This window comes from Cupressus sempervirens, chromosome 11 (genome assembly GCF_028749045.1).
Source record: "Cupressus sempervirens isolate cs-2001-9-10 chromosome 11, ASM2874904v1, whole genome shotgun sequence".
NCBI classification, from domain to species: domain Eukaryota; kingdom Viridiplantae; phylum Streptophyta; class Pinopsida; order Cupressales; family Cupressaceae; genus Cupressus; species Cupressus sempervirens.
The window spans coordinates 368,320,559-368,343,628 of record NC_143128.1 but is presented as its reverse complement, the minus strand read 5'-3'; the positions used below and the strand labels follow the sequence as shown (position 1 = coordinate 368,343,628).

Below are 23,070 nucleotides of genomic sequence, written 5' to 3'. Positions count from 1 at the left end.
CACATGCCGCATACTTAAAGTTAAAAACTTAGAACTTAAAAGTCAAACATCGATTACATATGTACAATACTACAAACTACAAAGTTACAAACTTACAAAGGTAAATTGCTAAAAGTAAATACTATATTACTAGTAATTAAAGTCAAACTAAGATAAATCCATGCAAACCATCAAAATGCATATGTATTATCATTTATGCATTATGAAATCCAACACATCAAGATTCAATAGTCATCATCAAATTCAAATGTTCCAAATGCTGATCATATATTAAGTTACTGTTAAACTGTTAAACAAAAAGTTAAAACAAGACTATAAGTCTACAGCTATGGCTCCTAGTCGGAGTCCTCATCATCATCCTCATCCTCATCGTCATCCTCATCATCATCGTCATCCTCATCCTCATCCCCAACCTCAGCCTCAACCTCAGGCTCAGGCTCAGTATAATCTACAAAATGCCTCTTAGTAAGGCGTCTAAGGTAGGTCCTGGATGTCTCAGTAGCCATAGCAGCAGCTCGTGAGGTGCCTCTAGGATCAACTGTACTCTCTGCCTCTGGCTCTGCCAATCTCTGTGAGCTGCCACTAGGAACAACTGGAGCTCTCTGGTCCTCTGCTGCCATAGCCACAGCCTCAGCCTGGCCCTCTCTATCTGCCTGGTCAAGCCACTGTAGGTCCTCATCATCAAAGACAGGATTAGTAGCCTCAGTGATCCAATCAGACTCTGGATCAACCTCCTCTAGAGTAATCGGAGAGGTGTCACTATCCAAAATCTCCCTGATCCTAATGCGCAGGTTGCCGTGCACAAAGACTAGACTATTCATTTTCTGCACAGACAGCCTGGTACACCTCTTCGAGTGGATGTGCTCGAACATGCTCCAGTTGCGCTCACATCCAGAAGCGCTACTTGGCTGGCTCAAAATGCGGATGGCGATTTGTTGAAGGTTTTTGGTTGAAGGCCCAAACATTTGCCACCATCTATCTGAATTTTGAAAAAAGAAAAACAAAAAAATATTAGTCTCATTTCAAAATTTGAGCTTTAAGTTTAAAGCTAGAAATTTATAAACTAGATTGTATAAGGCTTAAGCTGCAATCTTTACCTGGCTGCAATTTTGTACGACCTTCTTTGCAAATTTGACTTGAAAAAATGGGCCCTGATGCATTATTATAGGCATCCATCTCAAGCAATATATCTGTGGGATAAGGAGACATTTTCGATACCACTGTGTATAGGCCACTAAGAACCTCCTCATCTGCCTTGAAATCATCAAGGAAACGGTATGCCAGATTGAGGTAATAGGCTGCTGCGTGGATGGGCTTATGAAGCTGATTTTGCCATCTCCTATCAATTATGTTCCAAAGAGGGCCATAGTTTTCCTCAAGTCCTACATATTTGGCCTTAATAGTCTCCTTGACCCTATCCACGCCCTCATAAATGTAGCCCATAGAGGGCTTCTCGCCATCAGCAACTCGTAGGAGGGCTACAAGGGGCTCGGTGATCTACAAAACAATTAAACAAAAAAACAATTTAGTGAATGATGAAACTTTGCAAAGTTGCACAATGAATATAAATCAAAAATATGTATGAGACAAATTAATTTATAAAATTTTAAGACTTAAGCTTTTAAAATTTAAAATTTAAAATTTAAATTACCTCCACAATCTTCGAACATGGCTCCCAAAAATCATCATCATCATAAATGCATTTTGTTGCATCTATCCCTGCAGGGCTGCTCGCAAAGGAGGAGGAACTCCATTATGGACCAACAAACATGCACCTCAACTATAACCTTGAACTCAGCAAGGATTTTAGTGTGATAAAGTTAGAGGCAAATCTTGTGATACCAGGACGAGCCAACTCCTTTCCCTTCGTGTATTTCCTCATAGTGCTGAGGACCAAGGCATGATTATAGATCAACTTACAAAGATTTTTGGCCTTGGTAACACATGATTTCACCCATACAAGCTTGCCAATATCCTCTAACATGAGGTCGATGCAATGGGCCGCACATGGAGTCCAAAAGATTTTTGGGTGTCTCTCCATCAATAGTTTTCCTGCAGCAATTTTAAATTAGTTAGTAAACAATGAAAATTTTTGATGTATTAAAAAACTTTGAATTTTCAAAATTTAATGAAAAACTAAAACAAATTTTTTAGAAATAGAACTTAGAAAGTTAGAAGTTCAAATGTTACCTGCAGCAACATAATTAGTTGCATTATCTGTCACCACTTGGACAACATTGTCTTCCCCCACCTCCCTTATGACCTCCTCAATAGTCTCACATAAGAATTTTGCATTTTTCACACATGAGGAAGCATCTATGGACCTCAAAAACATGGTGGATCCTGAAAGTGAAAATTAAACAAAATAATTATCATTCAAGAATCAAGAATCAATACTCAATAAAACAAAATTTTCGTTATTCAATAATAGTATACATTAAATTTTAGACTTAAAGAAGTAGAGCATGATGAATTACCTCCGCTAGAAACAAGAAAATTTAGGAGGGTTCTAGACCTCCTATCTGTCCATCCATCTGTCATGATGGTACACCCCTTTTGGCTCCAAATCTTTTTGTGGTCCTCCAACTCAAGTTTCATCTCCTCAACCATATCTAGCAAGAGGGGGCCACTCAACTCATCTTCAGTGGGGGCTTTGAACCCCGCACCACAGATGGAAATTACATCAATCATCCCCTGCCAATAAGGAGTCCTATTACATTTATAAAAACATTTTAACTAGCATATTTCAAATTTTCAACATCAAGTTAAAAGTATAAAATTGAATATAAATTTTAAAACTTAAAACATAAAACAATCAAATATAAATGAAGTTGAAAACTTGAAGTACCTGGCTGCTATAAATGGAATATCGCAGAAAAACCAAAACTTGCAAATTGCTCTTACTCCAGCTTCATGTATCTCCCTATTCCAGCCCATGCTCTCAAGTGAGGGTTGCGCACCAGGAGTGGTACGCGGTACAAAAAAGTTGTCCAACTTACTAGATTTTCTGACTCTAGAACGAAGAAGAGCAGCACTACTAGAAGGGGCAGCAGCAGTAGCATCACTAGAAGTGCAAGGAATAGATGTAGAAGAAGCACGAGCAACAGAAGCACTAGGACGATAGGGGGGACGGGAAGAACCTTCTCCAACACAGCCTATCGACTCAGAAACATTTGCAGTTGAGCGTGGAAAGGAACTAGAACCAATCAAAGCTAACTCTTCTAATTTTTTTTTTTAAAATTCTTTTTCTTGTTCATATTTTTCCAAGGCTACATAACAAAAACGTTGAGCCTCAACAGATGCAACTCCACAAGGCTCAATATCATGACCACGTAAGCCAGCAATATGGTTTTTTTAATCTATTTATCCCCCCACTATTAATGGTTTTCCAAAATAGGCATCTTGTTTGAGTTCTCTTTCTACCCGGAAATTCTATGGTGAACTTCCAATACTCATCTTTTTTGTTGCCTTTAGAGAGCTTGGGTTTTTTACCTCCAGAAGCCATTATGACTTAATTAAGGAACAATGTAAAGGTTGCTGCAATAAGACATTTTAGACCAAATATTACCATTTCAGCATTGCATTTTATGAAGATCTAAAGTAAAAAAAAAACTCATAAACAAACAAAAAAAATTTATGCAAAAAACCCATAAGCATAGACAAAAAAATCATCAAAATCTAAACAATCAAGTCTTACCTCTTTCAAATGCTTTGGGAAGTGTTGAGAAGAGCTCCTATAAACTCCTTGATGATCTAAATGCAAGCTCCAATGTCACAAATGCAAGCTTTTCTCCTCCTCCTTTCAGCTGGTTGCAAAACAAGAAACCTCTATTTCTCTTCTATCTCTCTCTCTCTTTCTTCTTTTCACTATAGATTGTTATGGGAGCCCTTTTAGGGTTATATGAGTGAGATATGTAAAAAAAAACCATAAAAAAAAATGCAAAAAAAATATTTTTATGGCCCGGTTTCTTGCCCGTTGCGGCCGAGTCAAGAAGGCCGGGTCACGCGAGTCACTCGGTGACTCACGAGTCACGCGAGTCACTCCTCGTGACTCGCCAGCATTGTGACTCGGCGAGGTCAGTGCGGCTCGCTGACTCGCCTGACTCACGTGACTCGTGACGAGTCACGTTACCCTGGTTAAGACACCTTATTGTAGTATCAGTTAAGGGAAAGACCATATTTAACTTTCCTATGGGGTCTGCAATTAAGGGAGGTCTGTCAAGACACCTTATTGTAGTATTAGTTAAGGGAAAGGCCATATTTAACTTTCCTATGGGGTCTGCAATTAAAGGGGGTCTGTTAAGACACCTTATTGTAGTATCAGTTAAGGGAAAGGCCATATTTAACTTTCCTATGGAGTCTGCAATTAAGGAAGGTTTGTTAAGACACCTTATTGTAGTACTAGTTAAGGGAAATACTATAAGGGCATCTATCCTTCCTATGGAGTCTACAATCAGGGAAGAGCTGCTATGATACCCTATTGCAGTACTAGTTAAGGGGAAGATAGTAAGGAAATCCTACCACTTTCCTATGGAGTCTGCAATCAGGGGAGAACACCCTATTGTAGTACTAGTTAAGGGGAAGATAGTAAGGGCACCCTATCAACTTTCCTATGGAGTCTGCAATCAAGGGAGAGTGGTTAGGACACCCTATTGTAGTGCTAGTTAAGGGAAAGATAGTAATGACTCCTTTTCACAAGAACCTTTCTAGCCAAACAAGCAATCCACTGAGTAGACCACCTCGTGTGGATGCCTAACACCTGCCACCAGGGCCAAGGGGGCCAAAGTTCCGCTCTTGGGCTTAGCATGGATTTGGCTTGGATTAACTTATATCATTCAAATTTCTTTGAAGTTTATATAAATGCATATATTGATGCTTAATTTGTGGTTGTAGGGTTATAAGCCTAACGAAGAAGTATAATCATTGTGCATTATTAATTTTAGGATCTAATCAAACTTATGTATGATGTGTCTACATCGTGTCTACTTCATGTCTTCATGCATCAATGTGTATGCTTCGTGTTTTCTTCGTGTCTTCATACATTCATATGTATACTTTGCATTCAAATGCATACTACATATGTAACTCTTTATAGAATAGAATGAAGTAATCTATAAGTAAAAATTTGAATGGGATCTAGTAGTCAATTTTGCTATATAAGGTGAAACAAATGTGAAAATGATTATTGCTTGAGGACAAGCAAATTCGAGAGGGGCGGACTTGTCATGACCCCACATTTAAGGATATATGCATATTTGAATAACATATTATATAATGATAATAATTAAGAATAATAATAAATAGATAATAATAAATATTATAATTACATTATGAAACCAAAGAACATTATAATGTATTCACATTTGAATATATATAATATTATTAATAACTAATGATAAAAATAATAAATTGATTAATAGACTAATCAATATAATATATATTAATAATACAAGAATTAATATAAACAATAATACAATATGATATTATATTTATAACAACATATATTTGAATATGTTAGTATAAACATAAAATGTTATATAACATAATTAATACTTGTATCTTATAAAAAATATAAATTAATATAGTTATATTGATTAATCAAAAACTTATTAATATAAATATATAAATATAATATAACTATATTATTATTATTATAATGAAAAGACGTGACTCTTATAATAAAATTATATATATATTGAATCAACTTTGGAGAAGAAGGGGAGATCGGAAGATTATCAAAGTGGTACAGATGAAAATGGGAAAATATACTAATGCCCCAAAAAGGGTCATTGCATAACCTTTCATATCACAAAAGGAAACAAATAGAAGGAATTCAAAAGTATCTTATCACTAGTAACCTCAAAGTCAAATCAACAGTTCCATTTAAGATTCTCTTGGTGGAAGTGGGTATGTTTCCGATATAATCTTTAATGATTGTCCATTTGTTTTAGTTATCTAAATAAAGTTGAAAAAATGGGTGATCACTGCTGGCCCAAACTGGTTGCTGAGGAGCTAGTCTGTAGAATGAAAATGTGGATGAAATAAACAAAAAGTGGCTGAGCAAATGGGATATTAACATGCAAATATGTCCCAACAACACTGAAGAGATAAAATGATTTGTGCCAGAAAAATTAAGGGTGTCCACGTGGATAGAACAAATGGGTCGAAAATATCCATTATGTGCAAGAGTTCAATACCACTTTGGACCATAAAAAAAAAGACTACTTGTGGGTGGCAATTAAACGTTAAGGTAGATAGCTAGTGGCACAACTAAGAATTAGGTTTCATCATCTAAGATGGAAGATAAGTAGATGGATGCTCCCAAAGAAGTTTGTGAAGAAAGTGTGTACTTTTTGCAGCAGAGGGGTAGAGGAGATTGAATGACACTTTTATCTTTGAATTGCTGCTTACCAAGATATCCGTGGTCAATATGAGAACATCTTGACGGAAGGTTGTCTAAATCAAATATTCCAAGAAGCAAAGATTCACACTATTGCCACTCTCCCGATAAAGATCCACAACCAAAGAGCTGACATTATGAAGAACATGAATATGATTTAGGATTAGATTCTTGGTCGCTTAGACCATTGGTCTCGTGGACACGATTAAAATTCCTTCATTCATTCATTCAATATTTTAATTTAGTAATAGAATGTGTTCAAACTTTAAAGATAATTCATTATAATATATAAAAAAATGAATTGAAATTCTATAGTTTTTTTGTTTATTATATATTATATATATAATATATGATGTATTTAATATTTTAAATTAATTTCCTATTTTAGACTATAAATATGTATATATTTATAAAAGTTTAAATATGTCTAGTGATGCTTAATTATTTAATAATTGTGTGGATATCATCTATAATTGAAAAAATCTAATATCTATTAGGCAAATTTAAAGATGAATGTTTTTATGATTATTTTGCCTTGGCGAACTTTATTTGAATTTGATTGTTGTTGAACACAAACATGAACTCGAATCTTGTGACATAAGTCTTAGGTACCAAATTCAGTTTCCCTTATTCTAATAGGGAGAAACTCCACACAATGTTTCACATTATTTCTCGATGCCTTTTGATTTGAGACACGTGAAAGACATTATGCACTATGCACTTCAAATTATCTAGAAATTGTCATGTCCCCATTTTGCCATTATCAGAGTTTGAGGGATTAGCCTATTATTTATTGTGATCCTCGTAGGCTAATTCTTGTGGATAGAGGGTCTTTCGAGGTAGAGGCTTGGCCATAGGAGGATCTTGTCTTCTTGATAATTCAGTATGTTCCAGTTTGGTCTTTGTTTGACTTAGGTTGGACTTCGTTTGGGCTTAGTTTCATGCACCTGCTATTTATGGCAAGTTTGGTAATGATCGAGTGTAACATTCCGATTTCCCAGGTTTGAATTAACAAATACCATACTCAAAGAAATATAGTTTTTACTTCATTTCATAAGAAGACAATTATATCATTCATGTTCATGTGAATAAGATTTGCCATTAAAAACAATTAGACAAAATTTCTTAACTTAAAAAAATTGAAGTACCATCAAATGTATTTATTATAGAAATTGAAAACTACATACCTCGGAAAACTGAGATTGAAATCAACTAGGGATACTTGTGCAACCACCCAGGTTAGTCCACAAATACCTCTATAACAATACCGCAAAAATGACTTCTATCCAATATTGTTAAACCAAAATCAATTGATGATTATTATTAAATACCATAATGTAAAATTAGGGCATCGCATATCACTATATCAATTAGGGCATTGTTTGCTTTCGGTACATTTAGGGCTTATGATACCGCTATCTCACTTAGGGCTTCCACAACCACGGATTCAATTAGGGCTTCCAATACCACAGATTCAATTAGGGCTTCCAATACCACTGTATCATTTAGGGTTCCAGTCATTTCTCAATCAATTAGGGCTTTAGATTCCTTTCCTTCCGATTAGTTAACTGTGACAAAATCTCAAGATTAGAATTATACTCATATTTGATAATCATATCAATGAAAGCATTCCACGAATCTATTTCTTAGATCTAGATGTAAATAACAGTAACAATGATATAACTCAATTTAACCTTACCTCCTCATAAATAAAAGTGATATTACCTGTTTCCAATAACAATTGTTTCCATAGCTTATCTCTATCTGACGTACGACTGACATTCTTGGGAAGAGGTGAAACATTGTTAGGGGCTTAACCACCCAACCTCGGACCACAATTCTATCCCCACATAATCTCTAACGAGATAGGCCCTCCCTAGCCGGAATAGGCAGGGGTCATCTTGCCATCTACTGGGCTTCTTGGTAATTAACTCACCATACAACTTGGTAGCAAGAGATCACAATAACAGGAATATGCATGAGCTATTAATTAATTCATATTAAATGATAATTATTGAAATGTCATAATTGATACTGATTCATTTTATTGATGATTCCTTTCTCACACCTCATCACCCATTTCTTGGCTACACAGCCGGGTGAGTTCCACGTAGTCGGAATTCTTAGAGCAAATAGCTCTATCAACTATCCAAGAAGACTATATACATCCATCATTTCACATTTTGCATTTACATAATTACATTCTTTAAAGATTTCAAAATTAAATGTTTAATTAATTTAATTATAATTGATTTCTCTACTGCGTTCTTGCAGAATAACTCCACCTCTTCACCTTTTTCATGGCTTCTCTGCCAGTGAATTCCTCGGTGTTACAAATACTTTGAATATGTTTGGAAGTTTTATAAAAACATGTGCATTGATGTGGATTTACGTATTCAATCAAGTTTAATACAACTACCAAAAGAATTTCACAAATGATATATATATATATATATGTATGCTCAGAGATACTGGGTGAATGATCTCATAAACTTTTCAAAATACAAACAGCTGGTATTATAATTTGATCTCTATTTAACATGCCTAGCTGGCTAAGGATGGATACTTAAACATAGAGAAAGGAATTTAAAAAAAAAAAGAACTTATTTAATTCATTTTCAACCCTATCATTATGTATCAGCTGAAGATAGCCATTAAACTCAATAAACTCGATTCATGATTTATATTGCTTCTATGGTATTCTTTTTTTGAAAATAAGATCTTTTTTTTTAGTCGGCTCATCCTAGGAAAATAAAACAAGAATATATTATTATTAGAACTCATGACCTGGGTTTCATTTGTTCCTGCCCTCCTGCAAATCTGAGGCTTGAATCCGACTTCTATTGGACAGCTACAGCAAGGTAATAGTATTTGCTATACCGCAGGGATTTGGGTGCAAAAAGTGTGACCTGTAGCAGGGTGTTTCTTCCTCCTGTGGCCTGAATAGAAGAACTTCCATGGTCTCCATTGCTAAGTTCTTGTTGACAGTGAAGAAGGGAAAAAGATTCAGTTCGAAAAGGGCCAGATATGAATGCTGAAATTATTCTGAGATTAACTTGGCTTGCAAAGCTTCCGGCAAATGTAAGGTAGAGGTAAATTGCAATATGAAGAAGAGAGTTGTCTCCAATACAATCAATGGTATTCTAAATAATGGCCGTCTATGTCTAATTGGCTACCTTCACTTATAAAGAAAGCTGTTCGAATTCCCAAGATGACCATTCGAATAGATAAAAAATTTCAAATTAAAAGGTAAAATAAAAAGGTTGGAGAAAGATTGTAAAACAATTCAAATTGCCAAAATATTAATCGATTAGCTATGCCAAGTGTTATCATCTAAGAGCAAAGAATATTAAATTGAAAAGAATAAAGTTGGAAGGTTGTAATTCGAAAATAATAATTGAAATGTTATTATAATTCGAACGTTATTAAAATCTTATACGTACAAGCAACATTACTTTATTAATTATTAAATTATAATGGTGCCAAATTATTTATAAATATGAACATTTATAAATATTAATTAAAATAATATGATGAAAGATATATTAAAATCCTTTGAGATATGTTTATATTTTAACTCAATTATTTTAATTAAATTAATTATTAATAACTCATGCGGTTCCAGAGATGTATCCTGTTTCAAGTCGCTAGATCTTCTACCCATCTGCCCAATGATGGTGATGCTTCTGCCTAATTCTTTTTTGACAATGCTTCCACCCCTTCGACATGCTTCCTACAAGGAATTTCTCCATAATTAAATTATAAATTATTTAATCATAAATAATCATAACAGTTAAGCTCCGTCTCAATTCCATGAATTCGTGATTAACGATCAACTAACATGTCATCTTCACTTGAAATCATAACGACTATCTTACTTTTTTGCTAGATTATAACAAATTAACCTGCCAACTGGCTTCATGTGAACCTCGACGGCTATATTTTAAACTAGGTCAAAAATTGGGATGTAACATTGAGAGGAACCCTTTCTATTTTAGGAAAGTGCATTCGGTCTCATGGGGAAATAATAGGTATAACTTCTCTTTCAGATGACATAATTAAAAGATAAGTATTTTGGGAGTTATTATTATTTTAGTGGTCAAATTATGATTAAATCATTAAATGGCTTGTCATAAAGGTATAATTTAACTTTATAATATCACATGAGGGTTGAGTCATCATTGGAAGGGTATTTATGTAATTCATGTATGGAAGCCTATGCCAAACAATTAATTAAAGTTTTGGAGTAAATGACTATCATTTAATATTATTACAAAATCAAATATGCAACCAAAAGAAAACTTAAGTGAAAAGTGTATAGAAGAAGCTGTTAGTCCTTGGTGTATTAAAGAAGATTTTGGCTTCAATTGTTATAAAAGCAAGTCTCTAGCTTTGCTTTATCCATCTCTTGTCTATTGCCTTTGATAATTATATGTGAGGCTTCGAAGCTGAGAATTTCTCTTGAGGAGTGATTCCTCTTGATTTGTTATTCAATTTGTCACTGTTGTAAAACAAATTGGACTAATTCATTCAAGTCTACGAGTTTTATTCAATTCAATGCTGAACTTATATTGAAGTGAATTATATATATGGTGTCTATTCCTTCTGTAATTACGATGGCTGGAAGGTGTTTGTAATATGCTATGCTGATATTGATCAGAAATGAAAAGCTTGGACTAACCGGAATTTTGTCAAACAGTTGTTATGTAGTCAAATCTTTAAGCAAATTTCATTACAGACATGCTACTGGACTGACCAATACAAAGGTTGTGCAATAATTTTATTAAACTACAAGGAAATCGTGACAATCCAAAAACATTTCAATAACACAGCCTTTAATAATGGAATACAGATTTGTTGCAACCCAATATCTGTGCATATGGATCTGATGACAGTTTCCTCCAACTTCAACTAGAGAAAGCATACCTTGATTGAAGTGCCGACGTGGGATTTACCATACAGTCCTGCGGTCAATGTGAAAGGCTCCTTTAGGCCCGACTGTGACAGCAAGGTCCTCCAGTATTCACGTTCAGACTCCAGTCATCATAAAACATTCCTCTTGCGTGGGTGAAGTCCGGCTGTGACTATGACCCATCCGGCTTTCAACTTCACTGCTTCACTGTGTATGTGCGCGAGACTCTGCAGGATAGGCAAGAGGACAGCCCTGTGATATCGTACTGCTGCTATGTCCAGAACCAGTGTTAAATCCCATCTCTGCAGGCACCCCGAACTCTGAAGTTTATTCTTGGGAATGGTATTGATCTACCAAGGTGACTGTGATTGCAGACTTCCTAATCCCGTGCCTTATATCTGCTCTGGTCTTTGTCCTCTATTGCTGTCTGATTGCATTCACTTGCGGATCCTACTGAGGATGAAGCATTGGTAATGACCATACAATGATACCTGCCATGTTTTCTCCCTACTGAAACTGCCGCCTAAAACAATATTATTTGACCAGCTGATAATGTAAAGTTTTTACGTTGGAGACTCCTGCTATTGCCGTGAGTGGTGGAGTTCACTCCTTTACTGTCCAACTTCCAGTGCCAACAAAATTCTGAGAGCTACCAGATTCTGTCGACTTCAATCACTAATCAGTAATGGAACTGAGATCTCTTAAAATTTCAAAGTGTTAAACCAGACCTTAGTACTGAAACACCATGTGACAGCCAGGTTTGCGTCCAGCTCCACTTTTTCTCAACAGTTTTCGTCCTCAAGAATCTACCAAGTCACATCAAAGCAACCTTTTTAGATTTGTTTTATAATATATATTCTTTGTGTTTTTCCCAAGACTGAGCCTCCTTTTTATAACCTTGAAGTGAGGAAAAAGTGTTGGAATAAGAGATGTGGGATAAAACACCAGTTTCGTCTTCTAGTCACTTAAGTCACTTGATAAAGTGAATGTCTTAATAAATATAAAGTAACTTTATTAAAGTTCTTTTAATACATAAAATGACAAACTTAAGACAAACTTTCGTTGTCACTGGCAGGCATCCTTTTTGGAAATGCCGTTAATCTATTTGGATTTGTAGATAGATTAAATAGGCGCCAAAAGAACTAGCGCGAAAGAGGGGACATGATAGTGTTTGTGCTGGAAAATTTGGATCTTGTTTAGTGCCCATTTAATTTGTTGTTGGTCAATTTTTTTTGCAATTGAATGCATACTGGGTGGCCTAAATTTTAGAGGCGACGTGGGGTTTCTCTTGTAGCAAATTCCTTCTAAAGGCCTGCATTTTTAGCCACAACAGTCACCATTTATCCCAGATTTACAAATAAATGGTGTATTCTTCATTCCAGATATGAATCTTTGCAAAGTATTATTGTACTTGTCATTGGGATGTATATTTTGAACTGCTGGGAAAGTAAATAAATAAATTACAGTCCATTGAATTTGTAACAAGGACATAATTGTCATTAATCAGTTATATTTCATTGTACTTGCAATTTGCTTCATCTATATAACGTTCACATTGCAAAAGCTTCACATGCAACCCAAACACAATTTGAAAATAAATTATAGCAAGAAAAGCTTGCATGCAAAGTGTTTGACAAAATGTTAAACATCTAAATAGTAAAGGAAACTCGTGTTTGTCAAAGTTAAAACCAGCAAGGGTTCTTATAGTGGTATTAGAGTGGTTGCTTGCAGTCCTCCAAAACCAAAAGTGACAAAGTGTTATTTTGTCGGAAAATTGCCTCTGCAAGAGCAACTCCGACCAATCGAGCACCTCGACAAGCACTTTTCAGAAAGTGCAAATTTGGCCTATTTTATGAACTGTGTGTTGGTTCACAAAATCGCCGATTGAAATACTACGAGCTTTGCCTGCTTGATGTTGGGATATCAACCAATTAAGGCCAACTTGACGGAACTGAACAATGCGGTCCAAGTTCCCTGCACTTCTAGCTCTACAAAACCAAGGCAAGTGTACCTAATCTTGGACAACAACCTTAAATGCAAGATGCTCAAAGCAGATTGGTTAGAACGCGAATATAGTGAAAGTTTCCCAAAACGGCAAGTGTTATAGAAAACTTCAACCTTGCAATTTATGAGAATAGAACAAAAGTAAATGATTGTATAAATGTGATAATGTTTTAAATAAAGAATAATTATAGATTAATGCAACAGATGAATATATTAATTCCTCAAAGGAAAGAAATGAAACAATTGGCAGCATATGGATTATGAATCAAGAGTAAAAGACCAGTGCTTAATTAAATGGGCAATCAGAGTCAATATTATTAGTTGAAATGTACAAATTTATAAAATTCAATATATTTAAACTATAAACAATTTTAACAATTCAGACGCGACGGATCAATTATATGAGCGCAATTTTAAACTAGTCTGATATGCACTTTAACTCCTGCAAAGACAAACTAGACATAAATATGGAAACAATAAAATATTTCACAATAACTATGTTTATCAAATTTAAAATGCAATAATGACTCAGTCCACTTATCCGATATTAAAATATTTATAGAAATTAATTATAAAAACATTTATAAAGGACACAAGTTAATAATAATTTAAAACTCAAAAATTTAAAATAAATAATAATGCCAGAAATAAAATTGCATTAAAGACACTCCTTATAGATGATTTATCTACTGCATTTAAATTCCAGAATCGCATATAAATATTCTCTGTAATTCAATCCACAAGCTTTGATCAAGAATTCATTTCTTGGCCAATCGGAGAATATAATACGTCACAAGTGCTTCAATATATAAAATTTTAAAATATGAATATGAATTGTCTATATATCTATTGAAAGATTTTACATCTTATATTTATAAATAATGAAAAGGTGTGTGGGTGAATAGACACATCCATTTGGCACCTAATCAAAATAACTCAACTCTTCATAACTGAAAACTATTGTTAGTACCCTTCGAATACTTTGGAAGTTTATTAAGAATCAAACTTTGGATGAACTTAGATGATATATGACAAATATAGGGATATATCGATGCCAATAAATTTTTTCCCAAATATAAATTGGGTACTTTGATAAATGTTGGATTTTAAAGTTACCGCTTCAAAGATCCGCATGGCAATGTTTCCATCACTCTAGACTTTCTTCATCGTTGTGACAGCTTGGTTTGAACTCTGTGCTTCCATGGTGATTCTTTATCTTGTGTGTGAATTGATTTCAAATTCTTTATTTGGCGTTGAAGATATCTTGTGCGTTTTGTAGGTTTATTATTATCTTTCACTGATACTGCATCCTCTTCCAGCCATTTCCTTTGGAGATTATCAAACCTGCAACAAACATTAAGAAAAACGTATCAGATATTGAAATCGGTGGTGGATGGTCAATAATTCAGGAGCCCTTTCAGTTTCCTTTGGGTGAAAATTTGACTTTTGAGACTCTTGATAATCTTTCTTCCCATACTCCACTAGACAATTGTTGAAGACGTGGCTCTATATGGGATGCATATTATTTTATTACGACTATTGACTTGTCATATGCTCTTTGCATGTATTAAACTTTGCGATGGGTCCTTGTAGGTTTGGCCATGAGTAAGAACCGACAATTGATTTCTGCAAAAGATATTTAGAGTGCTGGGTAGCATCGTCTTCAGGCTATGTGAGCCCATTGTTTTCTTTTAAAACTGGAGCTTGGTATGGCTGATTCATAGCTCTCATGGCTTCCTCTAATTTGTTTTACATATGATGACTTGGATGAGAGTCTCTCATCCTATATCTCCTTTAAGACCTGATGTATTTCCTCTGTCCATCTGGAAACATCATACTAATTTCTCTTATTGCAGAACCTTAATGAATGGATCTTCCAAATCTTTGTTGAAGACACTTGAGTCTTTTCAGTATTTCAATATGCAAATACATTGATTACTGCTTCAATTGTATGATTGCAATTTCTCTCTTATTCATTCTTCAACTATATGTATGCTGCAATAAGTCTTAGATCATCAAATACCTCCCTTATTTTTGCATTTCGGCATCTAACAATTTGACAGTTATGATTGTAAAGTACGCATTGTTTTGTCAATACACTCATCTCTGCATCTTTGTAACATGGCTTTGACAGTAACCTTCATTGCTCTAAGGCTGCACTTTAATGGTTTGTCACTCATCAATGTTTCATGCTAAGAAATCCTCCATATTTAATTTCTCAATCATATTCATAATAGTGTGCCATTGGTTGAAACCATAGATGTAAAAATCGCCTGAGGAGATTAATCGCCTAGGCCTGAAAAAGTTTAATCGGGAAAAATCGGAAAAAAATCGGGGAAAAAATCGGGAACTAAAAAACCACTAAATTTTAATAAAAAAATGCGATTTTTTTACAGAATTCAATGTTTTTTTGCATCTAATGACTTAATTACTAACAATACATAAGAAACAATCATGTTTAGATATATATCAATGCAAAAAGAGTTATTAATTGGTAAATTACTAACAAGTAAGTAGTGACAAGTTGTAAATTACTAACAACTAACAAGTTCACAACACATGAGAAGTATTCTCATAAATAAAGTGTCAAATGTAAAGAGTTCAAATAAGCACATCAACATGACTACAAATAAGTACAAATGTCAAATACAGGACTACATCTTCCTCTTCCCAGTCACTTTACTAGCGAGTGCGGGAGAGGGTAAAGCTCTAGAACTAGAACCCCGCAGGGTTTGTGCCCGTGTCTGTGTCTGTGCCAATGCAGGAGATGGTGTAGCTATAGAACTAGATGTCGGTATCTCCACATTCGCTGCGCGCAAGATGTCAAGGTCCTCTGCAGTAAGCTCAATGTCATCATCCTCATCATCGCCCTCCTCGATGTCATCCAAATCGATGTCATATCCAGTTCCACCCCCTTCCTCCTTCGCAGCCTCCTCCGCGGCCTCCCTCTCCAAATTGGAGATGTCCTCCTATGTAAATAAGGGAGCCTGCTCTTGTGCCGTCCAATCATAATAAGGATCTATCTCATCCAAATCGATTGGCCTAGGCGGATCTTGTTGCGCCTTTTTCATGCGCAATTTAAGATTATATTGCACATAGACCATGTCATTCATCCTCTTTTGGGACAACCTGTTTCTCTTTTTTGTGTGGATGGCCTCAAACAAACTCCAGTTGCGCTCACAATGTGATGCGCTACAAGGCTGTGATAGGATTCTGAGAGCAAATTTTGCAAGATTTGGAGTGCTTGCACCCCAAGTGGTCCACCAAGCCACTGCATCACAAAAATTGTACAAGTTAGAAAATACTAATAGACAACAAAAAATGAAACATAAATATTAATTTAGCATTTGAGATTCAGAAGTTTGCAAATGTATTACCTGGGGTTTGTGTAAGCCTTGCTCTCTTGCAGAGAGAAGTGGAGAACACCTTGCCTCCTGCTGAAGTGAAGATCTCCTGCTCAGCGATGATTTTATCTCTTGTTTTCTCGCTGGTTACCATCTTTTCGACGCACTCACTTAGGCCTCTGATGACCTCTCCATCAGGATTTGCATATGTACCATCAGCCCTAAAACCAAAAACCAAAAACAAATAAGTCTTCCAATTTTAGTACACACCCAACACCCTACGAAAGCAAAATGAACTCAAGTCTTTGTTAACTTAAATTTGAGTAAGAATGAGCTTACAGTATACCTAAAATGTGGGTTGAGGAAATATCCTGCTGCATGAATGGGTTGGTGAAGCTGATTATTCCACCTTCTATCAATGATCTGCCAAATGGGTTCATATTTGATGCTTTCCCCCTTGTAGTAATTTTTGACAGATTCTTTGGCCTTGTCCATGGCCTCATATAGTTCACCCATTGGCGTTTGGTCTCCATCAACCAAACGCAAAACTCCGACTAAAGGCTTAGACACCTGCAATATAAATTTGAAATTAGTTGACAAGTTACAAAATTATTATTTACTTGAGTTACAAACTTAGTATGTTATAAAGTTGTAAAGTGCAAACTAAAACTTAAAGTTTTGTAGTTACCTTTACTATTTCATCAGCCTTATCTTCAAAATATTTATCAAACACAATCCGCACAACATTCTCTCCTTCACTCTTCTTTGAAAATGTGGAAGCAAGCCATTTTTTGGAAACAAACATTTGCTTCAAAGAAGCCAAATTATCGAGAATGCTTTGCAATGTCAAAAAAATCGTTGCAAACCTTGTGACGGCAGGCTTGACAATTTCTTTGCCATCAGTGTGCTCTCTCATCAGGCTAAGGACCCATGGGTGATTGTATATGTATTTTGTCACCTGCCTTGCATCCTCCACAATTGGAGTGACCCACTCAAGTTTGCCCATGTCCTCCAAAAGAAGGTCAAGGACATGTGCTGCACACGGGGTCCAAGAGAGAGTGGGGTGCCTCTGCTGTAGGAGTTTTCCTGCCAATTGTAAAAGCAAATACTAATTAGTTTCCAACTTTTCAAATATATCAAACTATTAAAAATTCTTGTTGTGAAATTCACAATGCACATGCAACATAAAATTACGGTTTACCTGCTGATACATATGCAGCAGCATTGTCTGTGATGATTTGCACCACATTTTCAATGCCAATCTCTAAGACCATATTCTCCAACATCAATGCTAATGTCTGAGCATTTTTTACCTTGTTGGAGGCATCGATTGATTTCAGGAACACCACATTATCATTACAGCAGGCCAAAAAATTAATTATGGTCCTGCTCTTCCCATCCGTCCACCCGTCAGAAAGAATGGTGCAACCAAATTTTGTCCATTCTTGTTTCTGTTCCTCAACAAATGCTTTGGCCCTCTCAACAGCATTTCCAATAAGCCTACAAAAACAAAATTTAGTTATGTCTTAGATTCTTAGTAATTTAAAATTGATTTAGACTTTAGTAATCAACATTCTAATTTCTAGATAAATTAATTAAAATTTAGAACTAAGTAAAAAGTTAAAAATTAAAAGGAAATCGAGTGTAATAAAATTATTCGCTTACCTGCCACCCAACACAAAACGAGAAGGGGACTTGTACCCCTTTCCTGCAACTGTCAACCCTGTGGCCAAAGCCTCCCAATAGGGACTGTCAACAACACTAATAGGAAGGTTGTTGAAAACCCAGAAATCTGCTAGTGCATTGTCCAACTGGTCATGGACCTCCTTATTCCATCTAGTGGCCTCTAATGAAGGTTGTGCACCAGGTGTGTGCCTCGTCACAAAATAGCTCCCTATCCCAGAAGCACCTGCTGATCCTGATGGTGCGGAAGTGCTAGGAGGTCTAGGAGTGGGAGTGGGAGTGGAACTCGTGAAAGAAAAAACACCCTGTTTGCGGACACGCGGCCCACGATAAGAGCCAGCCATGCTCTCAATGGCTGCCTCCTCCTCCTGAACATCAACGAAACTGCCCTGGGTCTCTGCTATGGCTGCCCTGACATGCAATTTATTCCGCTCTCTTTGCAATTTTTTTTGCTCTCCAGCTGCGAGCAAGGCATTTGCAAACCTTTTTATTTCTTCTGTTGTATTCTCACAAGGATTTGTATCATGTTTTGAGATCCCTGCGATGTGATATTTGAACCGGTAAATGCCCCCGGATATTACTTTTTCACATCGAATGCAAATCACTTTGGTTGGTTCATCAGGTGCTTCATAGGCATATTTCCATGCTTGATCTCTCGCATTCTTTGGCCTGGTGCCAATGTAGCCTGAGGGGCATGGAGTCAATGGCCATTTGTCTGCCATTTAAAACTGCTGCGGGCTGCCTACACATACAAATTTTTAAAAAAAACTATAAATAAATTATAACAAGATCAAAATTAACAGTTAAACAAAGAATTCAAGCAACATTCCAATAACAGCACCAATAAATTGAAATCCAAATAACATTCAAACAAACTAGCTGCTAGGGTTTCAAATTTTTTTAGAAAGGGCAAATTTTTAGCATAAATTCGATCTAGAATGGAAAAAAATGCAAATGAATGCATTTAATCTTGCTTACATTCATCAAATGCATTCCTAACTAATTAGGAATGTATTTTTATCCATTTACATGCAAGAAAAAAAATACAATCTCTTGCAAAAACAAAAAACAAAGATTCAAATCACTTACCTAGTAACGAAGAAATCGAATCAAAAGGCCTCCAAATGCACTTGATTCTGCCTATTTCTTGCCAAGAACTCCTTCTCTATCCTCTCCTCTCCAAAACACCCTAAGCAATGTAAAAACATAATGAAAAAAACGTGTTTTTTCGTCACTTTATGTGACTGCCGGGCGCGAGCGATTTTTTGCAAAAAAATCGCGATTTTTAGGCGATTTTTTAGGCGATTAATCTGCGATTTTTTGGAGAAAATCTGCAAAAAAAAATCGCGATTTTTGGGGCGACTAAATCGCCGGTCCCAAAAAATCGCGATTTTATCTCGTATCGCCGATTAATCGGCGATACTCACATCTATGGTTGAAACCACTTTATAAAGAACAACACCCAATGCATATACATCCACCCTAGGAGAGACCTTTCCAAATGTTCCAAGTAGATGTGAAGGCCAGATTGATGATGCACCTCCGACCTCAGGCTCACGTGATGAACATGTGTAAGAACCTTCAATTCAGGTAAGAACTCCTTTGTGACCAGCATATCCATTCTACTTATGGCTGCCATCTCTCCCCGAAGTTCTGCATAGTAAACAACACCAAAACTACCTCCACTTGAATATAAAATATGGTAACTTCTATTGAGATTTTGCAATCTTAGAACTACTCCTTTCCCTCTAGTCATCAACAACACCAACTTATCATATTTGCTTACTCTTCAAGATAAAAAATGGAGATTGGAAATTTTAGGCTCCATTAGTGGCTCTTGTTGGGGACATATGCCCCTTGCGGGCATAATGAGATTCCAGCTATCTCTGGAGGAGCAGACCGAGCATCCATGCTTAGCATGATACAAGGTGAAATTGGGTGGCCCCAGGCCCCCCAATAATGAACTCTCACTCTTCCCTCTATCAAACACCCGATTTTGATCTTGTAACTCCTTGGAAGTCCTGGATATGATATGATATCCTTCATCAATAAAATCTGATTCATTAATAACTAAAAAACAATCATTACATGACGTGCTTTTCTTGTTCAAAATCAGAATTTACATTTGTCTTACTAATAGGGTCATTTGAGAAGAAATATATTTCATCATCAAACATCCAATATCTGACTTCATTAATTTCATTAGTATACATAAAAGAGAAGTCCTCAAAAGAATTGTGATGAAAACTTGAAAGAATTTCCCTAAGCATATTTTTAACAAACATTATCGCAGAGTCTTCAAGAGTACTTACCTTGGTATACTACTCATGCTTCATACCTGTATTAAATTAGCATCCTCAAGGGCAATCCTTACTATCTCTTCTTTATGAATGTAATCCTTGGCATTTGACTTTTGTTTTGCTATTGAGAAGTCATTAAGTGTATTGTGATCTTTGCTGAATGGAAGGTTCGTAGGTATGTAATTAGTCATACTTGCATCAGAATGAGTCACCTTTGTTTGATTTTCCTTTTGCACACAATATGCCCCACATTCCGAACAATTCTCTTCACAAGAGGATTTTGAATATAATCCACATTCAAGCATTATTACTTCTGTTTTGTCAAGAATTTGATCAATTGAGATATTTGAAAATCTTTCAGGACTAATTTGCAACACATCCTCCTTATTTGATTGCATCTCATCTTCACGTTTTAAATGCAAAGATTGATCATAAAATGGCTCTTCCTTTGAATATTTTTCTCCACATATGCCACGATTTCCATTATTTTCAGAATTATCCTTAGAAATGCTATCATAGTGCTGATATAAAAAATCTTCTTCAAACAATGGACTCGAGAACATAGAGTACTCAGGAATATTTTCATGAGATCCTTATTCCGACATTTTCTCATGCTGATATGCCACATGTTCTTCTACTTCATCTTCACAAAATACTCTGTCATGATTCTCTATTATTTCACCGTATAAAAGATCTGAAGTGATTTTGTAATCCTTACTAGATTGATTTTCTTCTTCATGTATGTTCATATTGTCCTCAAGAAATATATAAGAACTATATTCTTCCTTTTCTTCTACTAGTTCATCGTATATAGGATCTGAAAATTCTTTGAAATTGTATCCGAATAGATCACTTTCTATACTTAGACCACAAGGTGCATCTTCAAAAAATATATTATCCTCCCGAGAGCTGTATGCCCCTTAGGATTTATTGGTTTTATCCTCATGAAAGTGATATGCTTTTGACAAGATGACTGAATTTTCTTGTTCGTGGAATGTTTCATACAACACATCTATTTGTTTCTCCTTTTGTATGGAAGAAAAATTTGACCACCCTTTTTGACATACTTCTGATATTCCATATCTAACACAGTCGAAATCTCATCCACACTGAGAGAATCCTCTTCATTATTTCCATTTTCTTCACAATCTAATTCCTTAATGGTCTCGTCATGATCGGATTCTTCTTTGATTTCTTCTACATTTAAATCCGAAACATCATTATGTTCGTGCTTTACTTTGTCATCCTTTTCTTTATCTTTAATAGCTTCATCCCATATCTAAAGAAGTAGCTTTACATCAGGGTCCTTTGGTGAGATTTTTAACTTGACAATTTTGTTCAAAAATTCCTTGTAAGGAGGCTTGAAGTTTGATGGAATTTTATGGTAAGTGTTTAGCATCCTCAAAAACAAATGTGCTGAAGTCTTGCCTTCATATCTTTCTATATTGAAAAAGGCATCATGTGGAGACATGTCAGGATCCTCTTCCATGTTGCAGCTTGGTCTTCATATTGTTCATAATACATGTCATCTTCCTCGCTTGTATCATGAAATTCATATAGGAACCATTGTTCAAACTCTTTCCAAGACAAGATACACTGTGTAGGTAATGATTTGTATGCTTGTCTCACATCATTCTTTAATGTTCAGGCAAACAACTTCATCACTTGATCTTTCGAACAAATCTCATAATCTTCTATAAATGTGTAGAATGTATCTAAATGTTGAATTGCCGATTCATCCCATTCTTCATGGAATTTTGGTACCAGTTGCGAAAGCTTTGGAGATAACTTGCTAGGTTCATAATCAAAATTCTTGAAATCCAATGGCCTAATGCCATCTAGAATAATAGGCTTTCTCTGAAATGATTGATGCATTTGAAAACTATATAACTCTTCCTTTTGAGTCTTCTTCCCAGTAGAGTCACTGATGATCCGGGCACTCCTTTCGTTAAAGTGCCAATCAAAATGCAATAGAGTCGCCACCTCCAAATGGAGGAAATGAATAATCTTTAAGAATTTGAGTTCTCCTTCAAGTTGAGTATATGTCACCAAAGATTGAATCTGCAGAAAAATGCTTAAAGAAAAACATACAATGCTTCTACAAGAACAAATCTTCATAAAGCATTTTAAAATTTATAAAATAATTACATGATATCAAAATCTTCAAGGAAATTAAATGCACTATAACAAACTTATCAATTTAGAATTTTAAATATATCAAAATGTTTTAATAAATAGAATCTAACTCTTACTAATCTACAATAAAAAAAACTCTTAGGGTTTGTTTTGTAACTCTCCACAGTAGGGTCGCCAATCTGTTGGTTCCCAAAATTGCAGATTGAAATTCTACGAGCCTTGCTTGCTCAATGCTGGGATATCAACCAGTTAAGACCAACTTGATGGAACTGAACAATGCGGTCCGAGTTC

The 23,070-nt window shown here is 35.5% G+C and overlaps 4 protein-coding genes across 8 annotated transcripts in view; 1 reads left to right on the top strand and 3 right to left on the bottom strand.

The window, feature by feature from the left end:
* The window catches only part of LOC149529600 (uncharacterized), a 168,152-nt gene that overhangs the window by 36,355 nt on the left and 108,727 nt on the right, over window positions 1-23,070 (top strand). The window contains exon 6 of one of the 5 annotated variants that reach the window (XM_089810430.1): window positions 11,253-12,797. The exons of the other annotated variants lie outside the window; for them this stretch is intronic. The gene's annotated coding sequence lies outside the window, so the exon portion shown is untranslated. Of the gene's footprint in view, window positions 1-11,252; window positions 12,798-23,070 lie in introns of those variants that run through there. 5 annotated transcript variants of the gene reach the window in all.
* On the bottom strand, window positions 249-1,272 carry LOC149529604 (uncharacterized). Its single transcript, XM_089809544.1, has 2 exons — window positions 1,098-1,272; window positions 249-979 (listed from the first exon to the last, which is right to left on the bottom strand). The coding sequence occupies exons 1-2, from the start codon at window positions 1,207-1,209 to the stop codon at window positions 336-338; spliced, it is 756 nt and encodes a 251-aa protein (XP_089665670.1). The 5' UTR covers window positions 1,210-1,272; the 3' UTR covers window positions 249-335.
* On the bottom strand, window positions 1,393-2,702 carry LOC149529603 (uncharacterized). The gene is made up of 4 exons (XM_089809542.1): window positions 2,478-2,702; window positions 2,191-2,343; window positions 1,652-2,052; window positions 1,393-1,497 (listed from the first exon to the last, which is right to left on the bottom strand). Exons 1-3 carry the CDS (start codon window positions 2,689-2,691, stop codon window positions 1,781-1,783), a joined length of 639 nt encoding a protein of 212 aa, XP_089665668.1. The 5' UTR covers window positions 2,692-2,702; the 3' UTR covers window positions 1,393-1,497; window positions 1,652-1,780.
* LOC149529602 (uncharacterized) lies at window positions 15,866-19,303 on the bottom strand. The gene is made up of 5 exons (XM_089810592.1): window positions 18,326-19,303; window positions 17,862-18,160; window positions 17,349-17,746; window positions 16,694-17,230; window positions 15,866-16,587 (listed from the first exon to the last, which is right to left on the bottom strand). The coding sequence occupies exons 1-4, from the start codon at window positions 19,063-19,065 to the stop codon at window positions 16,958-16,960; spliced, it is 1,710 nt and encodes a 569-aa protein (XP_089666718.1). The 5' UTR covers window positions 19,066-19,303; the 3' UTR covers window positions 15,866-16,587; window positions 16,694-16,957.